At 38.9% G+C, this 22,592-nt stretch overlaps 1 protein-coding gene across 18 annotated transcripts in view; it reads left to right on the top strand.

Annotated features, from left to right (window-relative positions):
- ISCA1 (iron-sulfur cluster assembly 1) overlaps positions 1 to 22,592 on the top strand; it is a 58,233-nt gene that overhangs the window by 31,177 nt on the left and 4,464 nt on the right. For 14 of the 18 annotated variants that reach the window (XM_038526937.1, XM_038526935.1, XM_038526938.1 and 11 more), the window contains 2 exons: positions 20,930 to 21,021; positions 21,994 to 22,498. In XM_038526937.1, the coding sequence (XP_038382865.1) occupies positions 20,956 to 21,021; positions 21,994 to 22,498 (571 nt within the window). In that variant the 5' untranslated portion in view covers positions 20,930 to 20,955. The remainder of the gene's footprint in view (positions 1 to 20,929; positions 21,022 to 21,993; positions 22,499 to 22,592) is intronic. The other 4 variants (XM_038526924.1, XM_038526923.1, XM_038526922.1 and 1 more) reach the window with 1 other exon arrangement.

The raw sequence follows: 22,592 nt of genomic DNA on the forward strand, positions 1-22,592 counted from the left end.
AAGAATGGAGAGATGCCCCCAGGCAGGCCAGCTCCAAGCAAAACCTAGAGCAAGGAGTCTCAGTTTTCTCATGGCCTCTTCCCCTTCCCCAGACAAGAGGGTCTGTAGTATGGCTGCCGGGGCTGAGGGATCATACATTGAATTATAGGGTTGAAGCAGAAAATTGTAAGAGAACAACCATAATGGCCAGAGGCATACTAGATGAGTTGGTGGACTTTTCATGAGAAATTGTTAGTGAAAGAACAAGATGTAGAATGTGATCTCAGTTCTATAAACAATTAGGACAAATCATTTATATGCATGAGTACGCATATATGTCACTATATGATATATAAACACAGATAAATTTAATTATATAGGTTACCCGATGAAAGAAAGTTAATGAAAGAAGGTTAATGAAAGAAGATAGGGGAAGGTGGAGGAAGCAAAAAGGAAAAGCAAATAAAATGCATGTATGACAAGATCATATTTATGTACAATAGCATAATATATAAAAATATGGGTTCTTGGGGGCACCTGGCTGGCTCAGTGGGCAGAGCATGCAACTCTTGATCTCAGTCGTGAGTTTGAACACCATGGTGGTAGTAGAGTTTACTTAATAATAAATTTTTAAAATATTTTGAAGTTCCTTTTTTTTTTTAAGATTTTATTTATTTATTCATGAGAGACACAGAGAGAGAGGCATAGACATAGGCAGAGGGTGTAGGACTTTATCTCAGGACTCCGGGATTACAACCTGAGCCGAAGGCAGACGCTCAACCACTGAGCCACCCAGGTGCCCCTATCCAGAAGTCCTGAAGTAGGACTACTTGGTTTAGTCTCCAATTTACTACTTCTTAGCTCTGTTATGTTGCGCAAAGTGTTCCTCCTCTCTATACCTCAACTTCCTGATCTGCAAAATGGAGATTATAATTGTATTTATGTCTAAGAGCCGTTGAGGGGATTATATGGAATAATGCATTTAAGTTCTTAGAACAATGTGTGGCACACATAGTAAGTGTTCACAAAACACTTAGCTGGATCACAGCCATTACTAAAGATCAGTATCCCCAGTTTGTATGTGCTGGTGCCTCTGTTACCTCTAGGACACATCTCCGGGCTCTGAAATATTCCATCATCCTGTGTGCTGAGCCTGAAAACTGCCCTAAAATTGTAACTAGCCAGGTTCCCTTTTATAGGCACCATACAGACCTCCACCCATCTATTAATATAGTTCCTCTTCAAGCAGATCACAATATAATTGACCAACTTTTGGGGGTCTATCTTTTCATTTGTGTCCTTTCTAAAAACAGCTTTATTAGGGTATAATTTCCTTAGAGTAAAATGTATTCCTTTTAGTACACAAGTCAATGACTTTTAATACATTTACAATGTTGTTCAACCATTACTGGAATCTGATTTTAGAACTTTTCTTTGCATTTATTTACACATACATACATACAAGCCAGGAGCTTCATATTTTCAGGTCCATTTTAAAAACAATGAGATCCTTTGGAATCATCACTTTAGTCTTTTTATCAGAGATTTCCGTTGGTCCTTTTTTTGGTAATCCATTTATGCCTGCACCCTTCTACTTCGCCTTTTGTGGGGTTTGGTTTTGTTTTGAGAGAGAGGGAGAAGGGAGTGCGAACTCGGGGGAGAGGCAGAGGGAGAGCAGGGAGCCAGAGGTGGGGATGTGGGGCTGGATCCCAGGCTCCTTAGATCATGCCCTGAGCAGAAGGCAGATGCTTAGCCTGGCTGAGCCACCCAGGCGCCCCTTTGCCTTTGTTTTTACCATAGGATTCTCCTAGAGCTTTTCTGGGCCACATGCGACTAACAAAGAAGGAAATCAGAGGGTTTATGTAGCTCCAGGAATTTTTTCAATCCAGAGCAGAATCGGAATGAGGATACAAGGAATGCACCTGACCCCGCAGGCTGGAGCTCCCCAAGGGCGAGTGCAGAGCCTGCTCAGGACGCCCAGGCAAGCCAGCTGCACCCCCCCCCCATGGGGCTTGCTGAGCAGGGCGCCACAGCCCCTAGACCCCCAGGCCACAGTGCACCCCCCGTTGCGAACCCCCGGGGGGGGGAGCACCAGAAGAACTTTTCTGTAGTCCCCATAAGAAACCTGGTGCCCATCTGCATTCCCTCCCAGCTCCCACTTGCAGCCCTAGGTAACCACTGGTCCTTTGCTTGTGAGTTAGAGCCCATCCCTTCCAGCTGTTAGCTGAGCTGTCAGGGAGCTACAAGGAGCTGCCTCCCCGAAGTTCCTGGCCTCACTGCTCTGCCAGACATATGAGCAGTCCCCCATGACGTGCATCTCCCACAGGTAACTCCCTCCAGCCATTTCTTTAGCTTTCCTAATACTGACATTCAAATGTTCTTTTCAATTGCAAAAAGAAATGCTTATTGTAAAACGCATAGAAGCACAAAGAATCCTAAGAAAGAACACAAATCACCCCAAATCAATCCTATATATGGATAGAGTTACTGTTAAGATTTTTAAGTGAATGGGGACCTAGGTGGCTTAGTGGATGAGCATCTGCCTTTGGCTCAGGACGTGATCCCAGGGGTCCTGGGATCCAGTCCCACATTGGACTCCCTATAGGAGCCATGGAGAGCCTGGGTGGCTCAGTCTGTGAAGCCTCTGACTCTTGATTTCCACCTGGGGAGTCTGCTCAAGACTCTTTCTCTCTCTTCCTCTGCCCCTCCCACCCTCTGCTCTCTCTCCCTCCCTCTCTCTCTCATATGTACACACACACTCACTCTCACTCTTTCTCTCTAAAATAAATCTTTAAAAAAATTTTTTAAAGATTTTTAGGTGAAGGGATCCCTGGGTGGTGCAGCGGTTTGGTGCCTGCCTTTGGCCCAGGGCGCGATCCTGGAGACCCGGGATCGAATCCCACGTCGGGCTCCCGGTGCATGGAGCCTGCTTCTCCCTCTGCCTGTGTCTCTGCCTCTCTCTCTCTCTCTGTGACTATCATTAAAAAAAAAAAAAAAAAAAAAGATTTTTAGGTGAACCTAAATGAATGACTTTTTGATGAAATGGGGTCATTTCCTTTATAGAATACTTTTGTATAATAACTTTCCTGTTATTAAATATTTCTGTTCAATGTAATGATTTTCCCAAATCTGTTAGGTTATGAGCTCAGCATTGGACACTCAGATTGTTTCCCATTTGTCTTCTAGTCTGTATAACACTCTATTGAATGTCTTTGGAGATTCATTTCTACACACCTCTCTGTCATCTGTTGCATCACTGCCTGTCATCCAACTGTGAATGCTTTCATTTTGTAATATTCATGAAAGAAAAATTTTCAAATGAGAACAGTAAAAGCTACACTCTAACCCAAATTCCTAGGGACTCCCACTGTTGGGATATATCCTTTGAGATTTTACAATGAGTATTTAAGCTCCTATGAGATATATTTATTAGATAAAAACAAGATCATATTGTACAAATGGTTCTACTATTTCACGCTTTCATTTATTTTTATTATTTTTTAAAAGATTTTATTCATTTATTCATAAGAGAGAGAGGCAGAGACACTGCAGAGGGAGAAGCAGGTTCCATACAAGGAGCCTGACGTGGGACTCAATCTCAGGGCTCCAGGATCATGCCCTGGGCCGAAGGCAGGTGCCAAACCACTGAGCCACCCAGGGATCTCCTCACGTTTTCATTTAATGAGGAAAAACATCTTTAGTAGTTTCAGGTGTACGATATAGGGATGCAGCAATTCTATGTATTACTCAGTGCTCACCATGATAGGTGTACTCTTGATCCCCATCACCTATTTCATCCATTCCCCACCACCTCCCCTCTGGTAACTATCAGTTTGTTCTCTTTAAGAGTCTGTTTCTTGGTTTGTCTCTCTCTCTTTTTTCCCCCTTTGGTCTTTTATTTTGTTTCTTAAATTCCACATGTGAGTGAAATCATATGGTCTTTGTCTTTCTCTGACTCATTTCACTTTGCGTCATACTCTCTAGCTCCATCCATGTCGTTGCAAAAGACAGGATTTCATTCTTTTTTGTGGCTGAATAATATTCCATTGTATATGTACCACATCTTCTTTATCCATCCATCAATTGATGGACACTTGGTCTGCTTCCACCTCTTGGCTATTGTAAATAATTCCACTATCAACCTAGAGGTGCATGTATCCCTTTGAAATAGCGTTTTTGTGTTTTGGGGTCAATACCTAGTAGTGTAATTGATGGATCATAGGGCAGTTCTATTTTTAACTTCATGAAGAACCTCCATTCTGTTTTCCACCATGACCAGACCAGTTTACATTCCCACCAGCGGTGCAAGAGGATTCCTTTTTCTCCACATCCTTGTCACACATTGTTTCCTGTGTTGTTGATTTTGGCCATTCAGACAGGTATGAGGTGATAACTCATTGTAGTTTTGATTTGTATTTCCCTGATGATCAAATCAATGGTGATGAACATCTGGGATCCCTGGGTGGCTCAGCGGGATCCCTCTGCCTGTGTCTCTGCCTGTGTGTGTGTGTGTGTGTGTGTGTGTGTGTGTGTGTGTGATAAATAAATGAATGAAATCTTTTTAAAAATGATGATGAGCATCTTTTTAGGTGTCTGTTGGCTATCTGGACGTCTTCTTTAGAAGACTGTCTTTGCATGTCTTCTGCCCATTCTTAAATTAAATTATTTGTTCATTGGGTGTTGAGTTGCATACGTTTGTTATATATTCTGGATTCTAATGCCTTATTGGGTATGTCATTTGCAAATATCTTCTCCCATTCCATAGGTTGCCTTTTAGTTTTGTTGATGGTTTCCTTTGCTGTGAATAAGCTTTTGATTTGATGTAGTCCTGGGCTCGCTTTGGCAGCACATAAACGAAAATTGGAATGATTTGATGTAGTCCCACTAGTTTATTCTTGCTTTTGTTTCTCTTGCCTCAGGAGACATATCTAGATAAAAAAAGTTGCTATGGCCAATGTCAGAGAATTTACTGCCTGTGCTTTTTCTCTAGGATATTTATGGTTTCAGTCCATATTTAGGTCTTTAATCTATTTTGAGTTTATTTTTGTGTCTGGTGTAAGAAAGTGGTCGTTTCCTTCCTCTTCACATGATTGTCCAGTTTTCCTTACACCATATATTGAAGAGACTGTCTCCATTGGATATTCTTTCCTGCTTTGTTGAAGATTAATTGACCATATAATTGTACATTTTTCTTGGGTTTTTTTATTCTGTTCTATTTATCTATGTGTCTATTTTTGTGCCAGTACCTTACTGTTTTGATGATCACAGCTTTGTAATACGACTTGAAGTCTGGAACTGTGATGCCTCCAGTTTTGCTTTCTTTTTTCAAGATTGCTTTGGGTATTTGGGGTCTTTTGTGGTTCCATGCAAATTTTATGATTGTTTGTTTGAGTCCTGTGAAGAATCCGGATGGTATTATGATAGGGATTGCATTAAATGTGTAGATTGCTTTGGGTAGTATAAACTTTTTTTTTTAAGGTTTATTTATGTGCATGTGAGAGAGAGCACAAGTAGGGAGAGGGGCAGAAGAAGAAGGAGAGGAGAGAGAATCTCAAGCACTGGAGAGAATCTCAAGCACTGGAGAGAATCAAGAGAGAATCTCATTGAGCACTGGAGCCCGATGTTGGGTGGGCTCAATCCCACCATTGTGAGATCATGACCTGAGCCAAAATCAACAGTCCAATGCTTAACCTACTGAGCCACCCTGGTGCTCCTGAGTAGTGTAGACATTTTAACAATATTTGTTCTTCCAATCCATGAGCATGGAATGTCTTTCTGTTTTTTGTGTGTGTCATTTTCAATTTCTTTCATCAGTGTTTTATAGTCTTCAGGGTACAGGTCTTTCACTTCTTTGGTTAGGTTTATTCCTAAGCATTTTTAAATTTTTGGTGTAATTGTAAATAGGATAGTTTTCTTAATTTCTCTTTCTGCTAGTTCATTATTGGTGTATAGAAATGGAACAAAAAAAAAGAAATGGAACAGATTTCTGTAGATTGATTTTGTATCCTACAACTTTACTGAATTTGTTAATTAGTTCTAGCAGTTTTTTGGTGGAGTCTTTGAGTTTTCTATATATAGTATCATATATTGCAAATAGTGAGTTTTACTTCTTCCTTACCAATTTGGATGCCTTTTATTTCTTTTTGTTATCTGATTACTGTAGCTAGGCCTTCCAGTACTATGTTGAATAAAAGTGGTGAGAGTGGACATCCTTGTCTTGTTCCTGAACTTAGGGGAAAGGCTCTCCATTTTTCCTCACTGAGGATGACATTAGCTGTGGGTTTTTCATATATGGCCTTTATTAATGTTGAGGTACGTTCCCTCTAAACTATTTTGTTAAGGATTTTTATCATGAATGGATGTTGTACTTTGTCAAATGCTTTTTCTGCATCTATTGAAATGATCATTTGGTTCTTATCCTCTTTCTTATTGATGTGATGTATCATGTTGATTGATTTATGAATATTGAAACATCTTTGCAATCAAAAATAAATCTCATTTGATCATGGTGAATGATTTTTTTTAATATGCTGTTGGATTCAGTTTTCTAGTATTTTGTTGAAGATTTTTGCATCTATATTCATCTAAGATATTGGCCTGTAGTTCTCTTTTTGGTGTTTTTTATCTGGTCTTGGTGCTTGGTGTCAGGATAATGCTGGTTTCTTTATTTTCTTTTTTCTTTTTTCTTTTTTCTTTTTTTTCTGATAATGCTGGTTTCATAGAATGAATTAAGATTTTCTTCTTGGGGCACCTGGGTGGCTCAGTGGTTGAGTGTCTGCCTTTGGCTCAGGTTGTGATCCCGGGGTCCTGGGATAGAGTCCTGCATCGAGCTCCCCAGAGGGAGCTTGCTTCTCCCTCTGTGTATATCTCTGCTTCTCTCTGTGTCTCTCATAAATGAAAAAGTGAAATCTTAAAAAACAACCAGAAAATTTTAAAAAAGATTTCCTTCCTTTTCTATTTCTTTTGGAATAGTTTCAGAAGAGTAGGTATGAACTCTTCTTTAAATTTAGAATTCACCTGTGAAATCATCTGGTCCTTGACTTTTGTTTGTTGGGAGCTTTTTGATTACTCATTCAATTCCATTGCTGGTTATCAATCTGTTCAAATTTCCTATTTCTTCCTATTTTGGTTTTTGTAGGTCGTATGTTTCTAGGAATTTATCTATTTCTTCTAGGTTGTCCAATTGTTCACATATAGTTTTTCATAATATTCCGTTATAATTGTTTTTCTGTGGTGTCTGTTGTTATTTCTCTGTCAATTGTGATTTTATTTATTTGGATCCTTTCCCTTTTTTGGTGGGGGTCGCCCTTTCTCCTTTTTTTCTTGATAAGTCTGGCCAGAGTTTTATCAGTTTTATTAATTTTTTTCAATGATCCATCTCCTGGTTTCATTGGTCTGTTCTATTGAGTTTTTTGTTTCTATTTCTGCTCTAACCTTTATTTCCTTCCTTCTGCTGGTTTTAGGTTTTGTTTGTTTTGTTCTAGCTTCTTTAAGTGTAAGGTAAGGTTGTTTACTTGAGATTTTTCTTGCTTAAGATAGGCCTCTATTTCTATGTACTTCCCTCTTCCCACTTTTGCTGTATCACAACGGTTTTAAGCCATCGTGTTTTCATTGTCATTTGTTTCCATGTACTTTTTATTTCTTGTTTTATTCCCTGGTTGACCTATTCATTGTTTAGTAGCATGTATTTGTCTATAGCATGTATTTGTGGTCTTCTCAAATTTTTTTCTTGTGGATGACTTTTAATTTTCATAGTGTTGTGGTCAGAAAAGATGCATAGTATGACTTCAATCTTTTTGAATTTGTTGAGGCTTGTTTGTGGCCTAACATTCTGGAGAATGTTCCATGTTCACTTGAAAAGAATGTGTATTCTGCTGTTTTAGGATGGAATATCCTGAATATATCTATTAAGTCCATCTGGTCCAGTGTGTCATTCAAAGCCATTTTTCTTTGTTGATTTTCTGTTTGGATGATCTACCCATTGATGTAAGGGGGAATGTTAAAGTCCCCTACTATCATTATATTATTATTAATTAGTTCCTTTACATTTGTTTCTAATTGTTTTATGTATTTGGGTGCTCCCAAGTTGGATGCATAAATATTTACAATTGTTATATCTTTGTTTTGGAGTGTTCCCTCTATTATTATATAGTGTCTTTCTTTGTCTCTAGTTACAGTCTTTGTTCTAACCTCTAATTTGTCTGGTATAAGAACTGCTACTCCAGCTTTTTTAAATAGATTTTATTTATTTATTCATGAGAGACACAGAGAGGCAGAGACACAGATAGAGGGAGAAGGCTTCCCTGTGGGAAGCCTGATGTGGGACTCGATCCCAGGAACCCAGGATCACAACCTGAGTCAAAGACAGATGCTCAACCATTGAGCCACCCAGGCATCCCTCCAGCTTTCTTTTGACATCCATCCCCTTACTTTCAAGTCTCTTGTAGGCCGCATATAGATGGGTCTTGTTTTTTTTATCCATTCTGTCACCCTCTTTTGATGAGCATTTATTCCATTTACATTCAAAGTAAGTATTAATAGATATATATTTATTGTCATTTTATTACTTGTTTTGTGGTTTCTGATGATTTTCTCTGATTTTCTTTCTCTCTTTCATGGTGGGCCTGTTTTCTTCAGTGATATATTTGGATTTCTTTCTCTTCATTCTTTGCGTATTTATTTATTTGTTTATTTATTTTTAAAGATTTTATTTATTTATTCATGAGAGACACAGAGAGGGAGGGAGAGAGAGAGGCAGAAACACAGGCAGAGAGAGAAGCAGGCTCCATGCAGGAATCCTGACACGGGACTCAATCCCGGGTTTCCAGGATCAGGCCCCAGGCTGAAGGCAGCGCTAAACCACTGAGCAACCCAGGTTGCCCCATTCTTTGCATATTTATTAGTGGTTTTTGAACTGTGGCTACCATTCAGTTAATATATAACATCTTTTGCATATACTAGTCTATATTAAGTTTATGGTCGCTTAAGTTTTTTTTTTTTTTTTTTTTTTTACGATTTTAGTTATTTATTCATGAGAGACACAAAGAATCAGGCTCCCCACAAGGAGCCTTATGTGAGACTCAATCCCAGGACCCCAGGATCCAGCCCTGAGCCATGGGCAGATGCTTAACCACTGAACCACCCAGGCATCCCATGGTCTCTTAAGTTTGAACCCATTCTTTACTTTTCTCCTCCTGATGCTTTAGTTATATAGTATCATATTTTACATCCTTTTCCTTTATGACTTACTTGACTGATTTTTTTTACAGAATTATTTATTTTTACTGCTTTTATGTTTCCTCCCTTCATACTGTCATTTTTGGTCTTTCCATTCAAAAAGTCCCCTTTAGTCTTTCTTTCTTTCTTTCTTTCTTTCTTTCTTTCTTTCTTTCTTTCTTTCTTTCTTTCTTTCTTTCTTTTTCTTTCTTTCTTCTTTCTTTCTTTTTTTTTTTGATTTTATTTATTTATTCATGAGAGACAGACAGAGAGAGGCAGAAACATAGGCAGAGGAGAGGAAGAAGCAGACTCCCTGCAGGGATCCTGATGCGGGACTCGATCCCAGGACCTTGGGATCATGACCTGAGCCAAAGGCAGATGCTCAACCACTGAGCCACCCAGATGCCCCCCTTTAGTATTTCTTGAGGGCTGGTTTAGTGGTCATGAACTACTTTAGTTTTTGTTTGTATGAGAAACTCTCTCTCCTTCTATCCTGAATTATAGCCTTGCTAGATAGAGTATTCTCGGCTGCAGGTTTTTCCCTTTCAGTACTTTGAATATATCACACCACTGCTTTGTGGCTTGGAAAGTTTTCCCTGAAAAATCCAGTGATGGCTTTATGAGGGTTCCTTTGTATGTAACTGTCTTCTTTTGTATTGCTGCTTTTAATATTTTTTGTATATCATTTTTTCTTTATTATTTTGCCATCTTAATTATAATATGTCTTGATGTGGGTCTGCTTTTGTTGATTTTCTTGGGGGTTCTCTGTGCCTCCTGGGTTTGGATGTCTGTTTCCTTTCCCAGATTAAGGAAGTTTTCAGATGTTATTTCTTCAAGTAAATTCTCTGCCCCCTTTTCTCTTTTCTTCTTCTACTGGGACTCCAGTAATATAAATGTTATTACATTTGATGGGGTCACTGAGTTTTCTTAGTCTATTTTTGTTTTGCATAATTCTATTTTCTCTCTTTTGTTCAGGTTGTTCAGTTTTCATTACTCTGTCTTCTAGATCATTAATTCATTCCTCCACTTCTTCCAGCCTGTTTCTCATTTTGTTTATTAAGCCCTTTATCTCTGCTATGTTATTCTCTATCTCTGTTAATGGTCTCACTGATGTTCTCCATTCTTTCCTCAAGTCCAGTGAGTGTCTTTATGGATAATTGTTTTAAATTCTCCATCAGGCATGTTACTTACATCTGTTTTGCTTAGATCTCTGGCCATGGCTTTCATCTATTCTTTCATTTAAGACAAATTTCTCTGTCTTCCCATTTTGTCTAAGTCTCTGTGCCTGTTAGGAATGTCAGCCACTTCTCATGTTCCTGAGGGTAACGGCCTTATGAAGACGAGGTCTTGTAGTGCCTGCTGTGTAGTATCTGTTGTTCCCCGGGGGCCAGGTGCTCAGGGAGTGTCTCCAGTGTGTCCTGCATGCACTGTGCTTTTGTATCCTGGCCACTTTATCCTTTATGCCAGTCATTGGCAGAAGCTCTCTTTGCCTGTTGTGGGCAGTGTTTGGTCCCTGGCCCAAATGTGGCATGTTTTAACTAAATGTGCTCTGGCCTGCTTGTGGAATGAGACTTGTTTCCACCATCACTGGAGCCAAGGCCTTGCAAATCACCTGGATGGTGGTACTGTCAAGGTTCAGTCTTCTGCCAGAGGGAGCCCACTGGGTTGGGACTACAGCAAGTATTAATGGAGTGGGGAGCATTCCCAATGTGGGATGGGCAGGGCTTGGTGTAAGCAAGTTAGGTAGTGAGTGTTGGTGCATTGTTGGTTCCTGAGGTGGCTCTGTGTTTATGCTGAGGGCTGGAGATGGGAAATGGTGCTGGCCAGTTCCTTTGTTCCCAGAGGGGTCTCCCTGTGAATGCTGTCTCTCTGGGATAGCTCTGAGATGAGCATGGAACCTCCCCGCTATGTGCCCCATGTGCTTTTCAAATTGCTGTTTCCATGTCGTGTGTTCATGGACTGTTTGCCCTACCTTCTCTCCCAAGAGCAGCCCCAATGTCCTTTGAGCTCTCCCAGAGCCAAGCACACTGACCTTTGAAACTCCAGTCTTTAAGCCCCGTTGGATATAAGAACTCCCGAAATTTAGGCCCTCTTGCTTTCCAAGACAATTGCTATGGAATTTTTTTAGCTCCCCTCTGAGGTCTCCTGTGTGCTGGTCTATCTCTTGAACTCATGAGCTCGGCTCCCCACCACGCAGCCACTGTCACTTGTCTCCCAAGCCTTGTCTTTGCACTTCCTACTTCCTTCCATGTGGCCCCTTCTCTACCTTCAGTGGTGGAGTTCTGTCAGTCTTCTGGTCCATTTCTGGGGTATTTAGGATGATTTGATAGTTATCTAGTTGTATTTGTGGGGATGAGGTGGACCTAGGGTCCTCCCACTCTGCTGCCATATTCCCCTCCAAGGAAAATAATTTTTAAATTACCTTTTTCTTTTTAATGGTTACATGGCATGGTAGTTTAAATGACTTTTAAAAAGTTAATGTCTTACTGATTTAATCCCCTACTTCAGCTTTTTAATATTATGGGCAATTGAAAATGATCATCCTTTGTACAATTTTCTGATTATTCTTTAGCACTATATCCCTAGAAATAGCACTATTAGTTCTAAGAGTCCTCATATTCTAGTGCACATTGCCAGGTTTTTCTCTAAAGTTTGGACTTTCACTTCCTCTAACATTGAATGAGAATGCCAGTTTTTCTCCATCCTCCCAATAAATGGACATTTTCAGTGTATTGATATTTCCCAACCTGATAATTTTTTAATCTCATTTTACATGTATTTGCATGTAATTTCCTGTGACTTGAGCATATCCTTATGTTTACTGGCTTTGTTCATCCTCAATTGTGAGAATTTCCTCTTCAAACCCTTTGAGTATTTTTCTATTATTTCTTTTTCTGATGAGCTGTTCATCTTTTTATTAATGATTTAAAAAAACCTCTTTATACATCAAATATATTTATCAGAATTCGGTTGGGGAGGACAGAACCCCAAATATAAATGATCATAAGCAAAGGGGAAATTTTTGGCAAACATAACTACAATGCAAGAGGTACATGATGGTGCCAGTTTCAGGAGTGATATGTACCAGGAAATCGAAATGCACCAGGACTTTCTCTGCATCTGTCTTCTCCCTGATTTTTTTCTGGATGTTATCTTGATTATAAGCTGTTCTATGAAGAACTTGGTTCATAATTTATACTTGGCCAACAGTTTCTGCAGGAAAAATTTCAAGAAATGCAACTGTAGAATCATAAAAGAACATTTTGAATGTTAACAGACATCGCCAGATTGCCAAGAAGGCCCTATTTCCAAATGTCCTAAAAACTTGCCTCTTTTCCCAGCAGCTCATCAACATGAAATAACTTTAATGTTTTTATCTTTGCCATCCTGGATTCTTAACTGTATTCTTAACTTACCTATGCCTCAGTTTCCCAGTTTGTTAAGATGGGCCTGATAATAGCATCTACTCATTTTTATGAAAATCAAGTTAGTTGATATATAAAAGAACTCAGAGCAGTGTCTGGCACATTATAAACACTATACATGTTTGCTGTTATTGTTTTCCTCAACAAAATCTGGCTCCATCTCCATCGTTCTTATTACTTTTTCAGTCATGATGAACTATTATGGCCTTTCATTTAGCAAAGTTAAAAAATTATACCTTTTAATATTTTTTCTGTTGCGTTCTTTAGTAAGACCAAATATATGTATGTTGGTTCTTTACTGTTTTTTGTAATTATCGTCTTATAGTTTTAATGCCTTTGTTCTTTTCTTCCCATTTTTAAAAAGATTTTATTTATTCATGAGACACACACACACACACAGAGAGAGAGAGAGAGAGAGAGAGAGGCAAAGACATAGGCAGAAGAAGGAGCAGGCTACCTACGGGGAGCCTAATGTGGGACTTGATCCCACAACCCCGGGACCACAACCTGAGCCAAAGGCAGAAGCTCAACCACTGAGCCACACAGGTGCCCTCTTCCAATATTCTATTGTCTTATCTCTTTGACTTCTTTTTCACAGAACCCATGTTTTCCTTTGTTTCAAAGCATGGAGAATTTTTTAAAGCTTTTTTTTATTATTATTAAACTTGTTATTTTCATTCCAGTATAGTTAACGTAGAGTTTTCTATTAGTTTCAGGTATATGATATAGTGATTCAACAATTCTGTACATTACTCAGAGCACGGAAGATTTTGATTATAAAATTACCTTGTTTCCTTGAGTAATTCTTCTATAAGCCAAGCATTTAAAAAATTATTTCTTATGACAAATTGCAAATGAAAGTAGAGAAATGCAAAAAAGTGGAGATAGAATATAACTTTAAAATTGCAAAAAAAGTAGAAAAATATAATGAATTTCAATGAAACTGTTACACAGTGATTATCAACCATAGTTCCTCATATTTTGTCATAGCACATCCTTAACCTAGACTTTGCTTGTTTTATACTTTTTCTCCAATGTGTTTTTCTCCTACTTTGTGACATCTATTTATCATACTGGATCCTTTCCACTATCATTCATCCTTCAATGTTGACAGTTATATCTAAGCCCATTGGTTGCCCAAAAACAGTATGAATGGATTTTTCTTGGCTTTCTTCCACTTTCCCTAGAAACTGTTTTTTCTCCACCTTATGTAAAGTTTTGTTGATATCTTTTTTTTTTTTTTTTTTAATTAAAGAGAGCACAAGCAGGTGGAGCAGCAAGCAGAGGGCAAGGGAGAGGCAGAAAGCTGGATGTGGGGCTCCATCCCAGGCCCCTGGGATTATGACCTGAGCTGAAGGCAGATGCTTAACTGACTGAGCCACCCAGGCACCTGTGTTGATATCTCTATAAAAAAAAAAAAAAGTTTATTTATTTAAGTAATCTCCTTGCCCAAAGTGGGTTTGAACACATGACCCAAGATCAAGAGTCACATACTGTTCTGCCTGAGACAGCCAGGGGCCCTGATCTTTACTAATGAAAGTGTGCAGAGACTATAAAGATAAACCTCAGTGGAGTTCTATTAAGTTAAACACAGGTAGCATTCAGATCAAGTAAATAAAACTTTACCAGCTGTGGAATTCTCATGCTCCAGTGCTGACCCCTCCCAAGGTAAGAACTATCCCGGCTCCTAACCTTAAAGATTAAGTTTGCTCATATTTGAGTGTTACATACATTGTAACATAAAGTATAGAATCCTTTTCTGAAGATTGTTCTATTGTATGAAAAAGCACAACATACCCTTTATATTGTGGATGGGCATTGAGTTTGCTTGGAGCTCTCATCCTCTTAGAACCCTCAACTTGTTTTCAGTCTGTTGCTGTTATACAGTGTTGCAGTGAATAATCTCAGTTATGTTTCACTGTTACCTATGCAAACATGTTTTCAAATGTAAGAAAATATAATATTTAGAAGTGGGAGTTCTAGGTTCAGAGAGTATATGCATTTGCAGTTTTGCATAGCGGCCACCTTGCCCTACTGCTGAAAGATTCTTGACCTCTGAAGTCCCTTTCATCTCTTGGCTGCCTAAAGTCCATCGACTGGTAGTTCTCGCAAGAAGCACTCGGGAACAATATTTCCTGAGTTCTGGCAAGATCAAAATTTTTTCTTGAGCTTTTATTCTTTCAAACATAGCTTGGATAAATAGAAAAATCCCGGGCTCAAACTTTGTTTTTCTTTTTTGTCTTTTTGTCTGACTGTTGCCATAGATAAAACTGAGAATTCTTTTTTTCCTGAAATTCAATTACTTTATGAGAATATGTTTTAGTGCTAGCCATTGTAATATTTTAATATGTACATTCAAATATTTAATTCCAGGAAAATCTTCTTGAATTTTAATTTTAGATATTTTTCTATTCCATGATTTGGGGTTTTTTCCTTTGCAGTCACCAGTTAAATATGTTGTATCTCCTTAGTCTTTCATATTTATCATTTTCCTTCCAAACCATCTTTAATAGTTTTATTGATAAACAATTCATATACCATTACATTCTTCCAAAGTGCAGAGTTCAATAATTTTAAGTATATTCAGAGAGTGTGGAACCATCACACAATCAACTTTTGGAACATTTTTATCACTCCTAAAAGAAAGCTCATATTGATTGACAGTCACTCCCCATTCCTGCATGCCCCCCAGCCTTAGGCTACTTTCTGCTAATCTACTACCTGTCTCTATGGATTTGCTTATTTTATACATTTCATGTAAATGCAATCATACAATATGTGGCCTTTTGTGAATTACTTCTTTCACTTAATTTTTCAAAGTTTGTCATCTGGTTGAATGTATCAGAACTTTGTTCCTTTTTATCAATGAATAGTGTTCTATGGTATGGAAGTACCCCATTTTGTTTATCCTTTCATTAGGTGATGGGCATTTGGGTTTATACTTTTTGGCCATTATGAATAATAATGCTGTGAATATTCACAGTAAGCTTTTGTGTGGATTGTGTTTTTATTTCTCTTGGATATATACCTAGGAGTGAAACTACTGGGTCATATGGCTGCTTTATTTAACATTTGGAGGAATTGTCAAACTGTTTTTCAAAATGACGACACCATATTTTATTCCCACCAACAATGTATGATGGTTCCAATTTCTCTAAATCCTTGCCAACACTTATTATTATCTGTGTTTATTATAACCATCCTAGTGAGAGTGAAAGATGTCTTGTTATGGTTTAAATTTGCATTTTCCTGATGGTTCGTGGTGTATCTTTTCATGTGCTTATCAGTCATGTGTATGTCTTCTTTGCAGATCTCTATTCAAATCCCTGGCCCATTTATTTTTATTTTTTTTTAATTTTTATTTATTTATGATAGTCACACACAGAGAGAGAGAGAGAGGCAGAGACATAGGCAGAGGGAGAAGCAGGCTCCATGCACCGGGAGCCCGACGTGGGATTCGATCCCGGGTCTCCAGGATCGCGCCCTGGGCCAAAGGCAGGCGCTAAACCGCTGCGCCACCCAGGGATCCCCCTTGGCCCATTTTTAAATCAAGTTGTCTTTGTATTGTTGAATTGTAAATGTTCTTTGCACACTCTGAACACAAGTCACTTGTCAGATATATGATTTGCAAACATTTTCTCCCACTCTGTGAGTTGTCTTTTCACTTTCTTCAGGGTGTCTTTAGAAGCACAGAAATTTTAATTGATGAAGTTCTGATTTATCTATTTTATTATTCCTTTGCTTGTGCTTTTTGGTGTTTTGTCCAAGAAGCCATTGCCTAACCCAAGGTCATGAAAACTTACTCCCATGTTTTTATAGGAGTTTTATAGTTTTACCACTTAGATTCAGATCTATGATCCATTTTATGTTAATTTTATTGTATGGATTGGGGTAGGAGTCCCACTTCATTCTTCTGCCTGTAGATATCCGGTTGTCCCGGCACTGTTGAAAAGACTATTCTTTCCTCCACTGACTGGTCTTTGCCACTTTGTAAAAACATTGATCGATCATACTGCAGCCTTCTGAAAGAATTTTTAATTTTTTCTATCTTGATTTCTTATTCTACATTTTGCTTTTGTTTGCCACAATAGGTACTAAACATTATACTTCTTTGAATGTAATCTTTAATTCTATTATCTATAAATTTTTATTTAAATTTATATAGAAGAGAAGGAATGTTAGACCAACATCCTGGCTGATTAAATGGGAAACCAAAGTAAGCACAGGTTGCATGGAAACATAGAAGATGGTTTTAGGAAAAAGAAAAAAAAAATGAATTGGCCAGCTGGCTGAAATGGAGAGAACATTGTGGCATTGCAGTGGCACAGAAATATGATTTTTAAATGATGGGAAGATATTCAAAGCAAATTGTGGTTAGTTTGGTAAATCTAATCAGGAAATTTACATTTAATCCTAGCAGTAGCAAGGAATCAAGTTTGGAAAAAAGGGCTAATGAATGGCAGGATAAAGAGGCAATTTAGGATAGATTACAAAAGTAACAACAACAACAACATAAGGACAAGGAAATCAGAAGAACTACAGTACTTCAAATTTGAAGTCAATCAAGTTTCTTTCATTGCAATGAATTTGGATAGAATCGGTAAGATATATTTTAAGAATCGGTTTTAAAATGAAGGAGTAGTTAAGAGTTGAGATGGAGGAGTGACTGGAAGGATCAGTAGGTTAAGTGTTAGACTCTTGAGTTACAGGGTCTTGAGATCATGCCCCACATGGGGCTTAGCACTAGACATGGAGCCTACTTAAACAAACAAATAAATAAATGAGTTGAGATGGATAAAAATGAGGCCTGTAAAAACTACATTAGAATTAATGATTAGGAAGTCAATATTGCCTCCAAGGCTTCAATTTGGGGGGAGGGGGTGCCTGGCCAACTCAGTAGGAAGAGCATGGGACTCTTGATCTCAGGGTTATGAGTTTGAGCCCCATGTTGGGTGTAGAGATTACAAAAAAAAAAAAAAAAGTTTTTTTTTTAATTCAATTTTGGTTCACCAAGCAGAGAGGAAGCTAAATGTCATTATACTGGAGATTCGGTCATGAGAATGTAAAAATAGCAAGTGCAGAAGGAAAAGAGATAAAGTTTAAGAGTTAGTGGTATGATAGGAGAAAAGAGAAGTTGTGTTTTTCTCCCAAATGAAAAGATTTTACATGTTTTATAAGAAAGGAAGAAGCTGGGCAGCCTGGGTGGCTCAGCAGTTTAGCATTGCCTTCAGCCCAGGGCCTGATCCTGGAGACCTGGGATCAAGTCCCACGTCAGGCTCCCTGTAGGGAGCCTGTTTATCCCTCTGCTTTTCCCTCTGCCTGTGTCTCTGCTTCTCTCTCTCTCTCTCTCTCTCTCTCAAATAAATAAATAAAATCTTTTTTAAAAATTTTAAAAATAAAAAAAAAAAAAAGAAAGGAAGAAGCCGTTGGGGAACATGAGATTGAAGGTAAGGGGATGGTGGAGAAGCAAAGAGGAGAAAATTGTTTCCCCAGTGTCAGGGGAAATTTTCAACAAGAGTTAAGAGGAGGCTAGAATATACCATCCTGGGTAGGAGAGAGAGAGTGCTACCATTAGATGAGCAGGGCTCCTCTTCCTTCTGGGTCAGAGGGTAGGGTGAAGAATTGCATATGACTACAACTGGAGAAGAGGATGCCACCCAAGGGAGTCCCTGTTAGATGCCCTGGCTCTTCTCAGGAATACTAGAATTTATTGTGGGAATTTCTAGGAATAACAAAAGATGAATAGAAGTGCTAAAGAGCAGGAGCCTGGGCGGCTCAGTCAGCTAAGTGTCTGCCTTCACCTCAGGTCAGATTCCAGGGTTCTGGGATCAAGTCCCACATCGGGCTCCCTGCTCAGTGTAGAATCTGCCTTTCCCTCTACTCTTCCCCACTGCTCGTGATCTCCCTGCTCAAATAAATAAATTAAAATCTTTAAAAAAAAGTACTGAAGAGCTCCTACAGGGGCTCCTTCAAGTTGCTATGAATCTATAACAGGCCCATTGGCTATATTTTCATGACTTCTCCAGGAACTTTCTCCATGAAAAGTTGGATTAAGGGGCTAATCTAAGTTTAGTCACTGGCTTGGCTGCAGCCAAGGGTCTTAAGAGAGAAATATGTTAGTGAAGTCAGCATTAGAGGGGATAAAATCATCTTTGGCTAGTGATCTATCATAGAGTTCTGAATCCTGATGCTTCAACAAGACAAAGGTGTCCTCCATAGTAATTCTGCAAAGAGAATCACCAGGAATCTGACCTTCCTTATGTCTGACTCCCCATTGTCAATCTCATTGTAATGAAATGAGTACAAATTCCTCAGCTATTGCTTTGAATATATGTTTATAGGGTTGCAGGATTGGCCACTGAAGTTGGAAATCATTTATCTGCATCAGTAATTCTGATTGAAGTTCAGCATATGTTTGTAGTGGAGGTTAAGTCAAGCCCTCTTTAGGGGGAAGAGAAGGGAGAAAAGTATGTTGTCCACTGGTCATGGGAAAAGGCAGCCCTCTCATGGTGAACGGCACCACTGAAAGGCAGAGGTAATGGCTGTCCAGGAGACAGTGAGAGGTTTGAGATGAAGCAAATTAGAGAAATATTTTCCTTTGAAGGAACTAAAAGGAAAGTACAGTTAAAAAAAAAAAAGAAAAAAAGCAAAGCACAATCAAATCTTATCTTAACTGGTCAACAATAGACATGTATGTGAAGCCACTGTGCAAATGTAGGAAAGGGAGTCATCATGCTGCATTATATTGCTTTTTTTGGGTCATATATATGACATAGTGTACTCACAAGTGACTGTAATATATTTGAATATATATATATATATATATATATCTCCAAGTAATAGGTAGATATCCCAGAATGAATATATATTCAAATATAGTTTATTCCTTCTTCCCAAGCAAATTAGAAAAATCCAGAATGAATATAAATATATTCATATATAAAGAGGAAGAACCTAATTGTTTTACTTCATCCCCAACACCAAAAGAATACTTTTGGTTCATCTCTGATACTCATCTCAGTTACTGCAGCTACCAATCTGGACACAGTGGTACCCAGGAAGACATTTTCCCTCATACATTCCCTTATCTCCAACAGAAGTTTTACTGAAATAAATTAAACCGAGAATGTGAAGTATTGTGGGGTTTATCTGCTATTTATTGCTGTGTAACAGTACACTCAAACCTTAATGTCTTGAAACAACTATAATTCATTGTTTGGCATAATTTTGGAGTTGGCTGGCACAGACGGGTGACAGTTGTTCTCCATTCGGGATCATCTGGAGACACTCATGCAGCTGTTGCCATCTGGAGGCTCCAATGGGGCTGGACAATTCAAGATGGCCTCACGTGTCTAGCAGTTGGTGCTGGCTGGCTCTCAGCTCCACATGGGGTTCCCAGGAGGGTAGCTGGACCTCTTTGCATGGTGGCTTGGGATCCCAAGAGTGAGAAGTGAAGCTTACGATCTAGTCTGTGGCACTCACACAATGTCACTTACACCTCATGCTGTCAGTTAAAGACATAAAGCCAGCCCAGGGTCAGATGTTGGAGCAGATGGGGGCACCTGGGTGGCTCAGTTGGTTGAGCAACTGACTCCTGATTTTTGCTCAGGTCATGATCTCAGGGTTGTGGGATCAAGCCCACCTCAGGCTCTGTGCTCAGTGGTGGGTCTGCTTGAAATTCTCTGTCTCCCTCTCCCTCTGCTCCTTCCTCCACTCAATCTCTCTGTAAATAAATAAATAAAATCTTGAAAAAAAGGTTGGAGCAACTGAACTCCCACTTACTGATGAGACCAATTATAAAGATTCTATGGCCATTTCTAACTCTTCACAAAGGGATTAAACACTGTTCCATCTGTAAAATGCATACTAGCATAGCTTCCCCAAAGCAAATTATTTCAAAAATGTTAATTGTTGTTATTATTTTATTAGCCTTTTCCTCCTGAATATAAAGCACTTTTCCTGGGTAGGGAATAAGTGAGTTTTTCTTTAGATGGAACTGAAAGTTGATCAAAATATGTAAAACAAAAATATTAAACAACTCTTACAGGATTCTTTGAATCTGTGTTAAATGCCTGAGCATATATGTCATGTAAGAATTTGAGGTGTTTCAGAGAAAATATTTGATTAGCATGTGAGTAATTTGATAGACCTAGGATAAAAAGAACACTTAAAATGACATAAAATTTTAAGTGTCCCACTCACAAAGTTCTGGGGACATAAAAAGTATTACCCCCACCCCCACCACCCTGGCTTGTACTTTGCTAGATTGTTGATCTTTCACTTCATCTTCTCTTATATTGCCTTTTCAGGAATTAGAGAATAAAATCTCAGCATAATGTTCCTCAACAGGGACACCAATCCAAATGAAGAGGACGAGGTGGCGGAGTCTCCCAGATGGTCGGTACGTGCTTACAATTCTGTAATACTCTACATGGGAAACTTTACGTTCAAAAATTGTGAAGATTTCAATTACTGAATACCTGGTGACATACCTGGGGATATGTTACACTCTTTTGTCATAGTGAAATGTAGCACTTCCACGAGCAAGTAAGGGCGAGAGCTGTTTTCACGACAATGGCAGTCAATTGAAGAGGCCCTTCACTCACCTTAGCCCAATTCGTATTTCTTGCTCTTGCACCAAATTGCTAGTATTGAAGGGGAACTCTGCATTGAGCTAATGACTCAAATTTGGGCTCTCACTTTGGACTTTCTGACCTTCCAATCGAATGGCCTAAGAAGCTTCTTGGGAAGTTAGTAGGCCAGATGCTCTAGAAAATGAGATTTTATTCTTTCAATACAGGAGTTTAGATAAGGAGCGTACTCTGAGGAAGTATTTCTTGTCTTCTCTGCCAACAACTATTCCCAAACCCTCCACAAATATAATTATTTGTTTTGGTAAAATATCTTAGTGAATAAGGGCTATTATACTTTCCTTTGCACTTCATTCCTGAACATTCTGGACCCTTTGGACACCGGCATGAAACTTTGATATCTACATCATCTGGCTCTCTTTCTTCCTTAACAGAAAAGTAGCCTTACTCAAAACAAGGGTTGCAATCCTCCACAGCTCTTTCTCTCTCCATGGCAGCTCATCATACTTTATATTGGAAAGGTCTTACAGACTTTAGAATCCAAGTCTAATGGGTCCATTTCATGGCTTAAGTGATGCGTCTAAATAATATCCCTTTCTGGGAATGGCTGTGAGATTTGACATTGCCACTACTAACTCTGGTTAGTTAGAGATATCTTCCAAAAATAGGTGCCTCCCTGTTTCATGATTATTTGTTATCCTTTTTGTTCTAGTGTTGTGGGTCTACCAGATAATTACATTTGCATCCAATCTCATGTCTTCTCTTCCTTTATTCCCCCACAGCTGCCAGAATTTTATGCTTTGGTTGAACATTTTCGTAAGAAGAGCAATAAATTGAAACTCCTTAAAACTCACAGGATGTCACTTAGTGAAGCACAGGAAATGCTTAGTCAAAACCTCAGTGCCATGTCATTCTCCAGTGGAACTAATGTGAGGGAAGAAGTGTTCCAGCCGATTTTCATGTGCAAGGTGGTTAGAAAAGAAAAGGAGGAACCAGACTCGATGACTGAAGTCCTGTATCGCAGCTTGTTGACCAGCTCACTGTCTCCAGTGGAGAGACTCTCCAGATCCCAGCAGAGGCTCTTCCAGTGTGGGATTCCTCCTCCTACCCACACTTTTCCTTATGAGATTCTCATTGATCACTCCAAATCTTTGTCACCGGTCCCCATCCCCATAGAGGAGAAGACTCAGAGTGCCAACATATTACACGTGCTGGGCATTTCCAGGATCAGGCCACAAAATTTTATCTTTGGAGACAAAATTGCTAAGTACTTCTTAGTTAATCCAGGTAATCTGAACAGATGAGGCTCTGTAGGAGGAAATTAGTGGAAATCTTCCTGCAAAGTTTACTTGGGTTACAAGAGCCAAAACAGGCAAATAAT

The sequence above is a fragment of the Canis lupus genome, chromosome 1, assembly GCF_011100685.1.
Source record: "Canis lupus familiaris isolate Mischka breed German Shepherd chromosome 1, alternate assembly UU_Cfam_GSD_1.0, whole genome shotgun sequence".
NCBI lineage: Eukaryota > Metazoa > Chordata > Mammalia > Carnivora > Canidae > Canis > Canis lupus.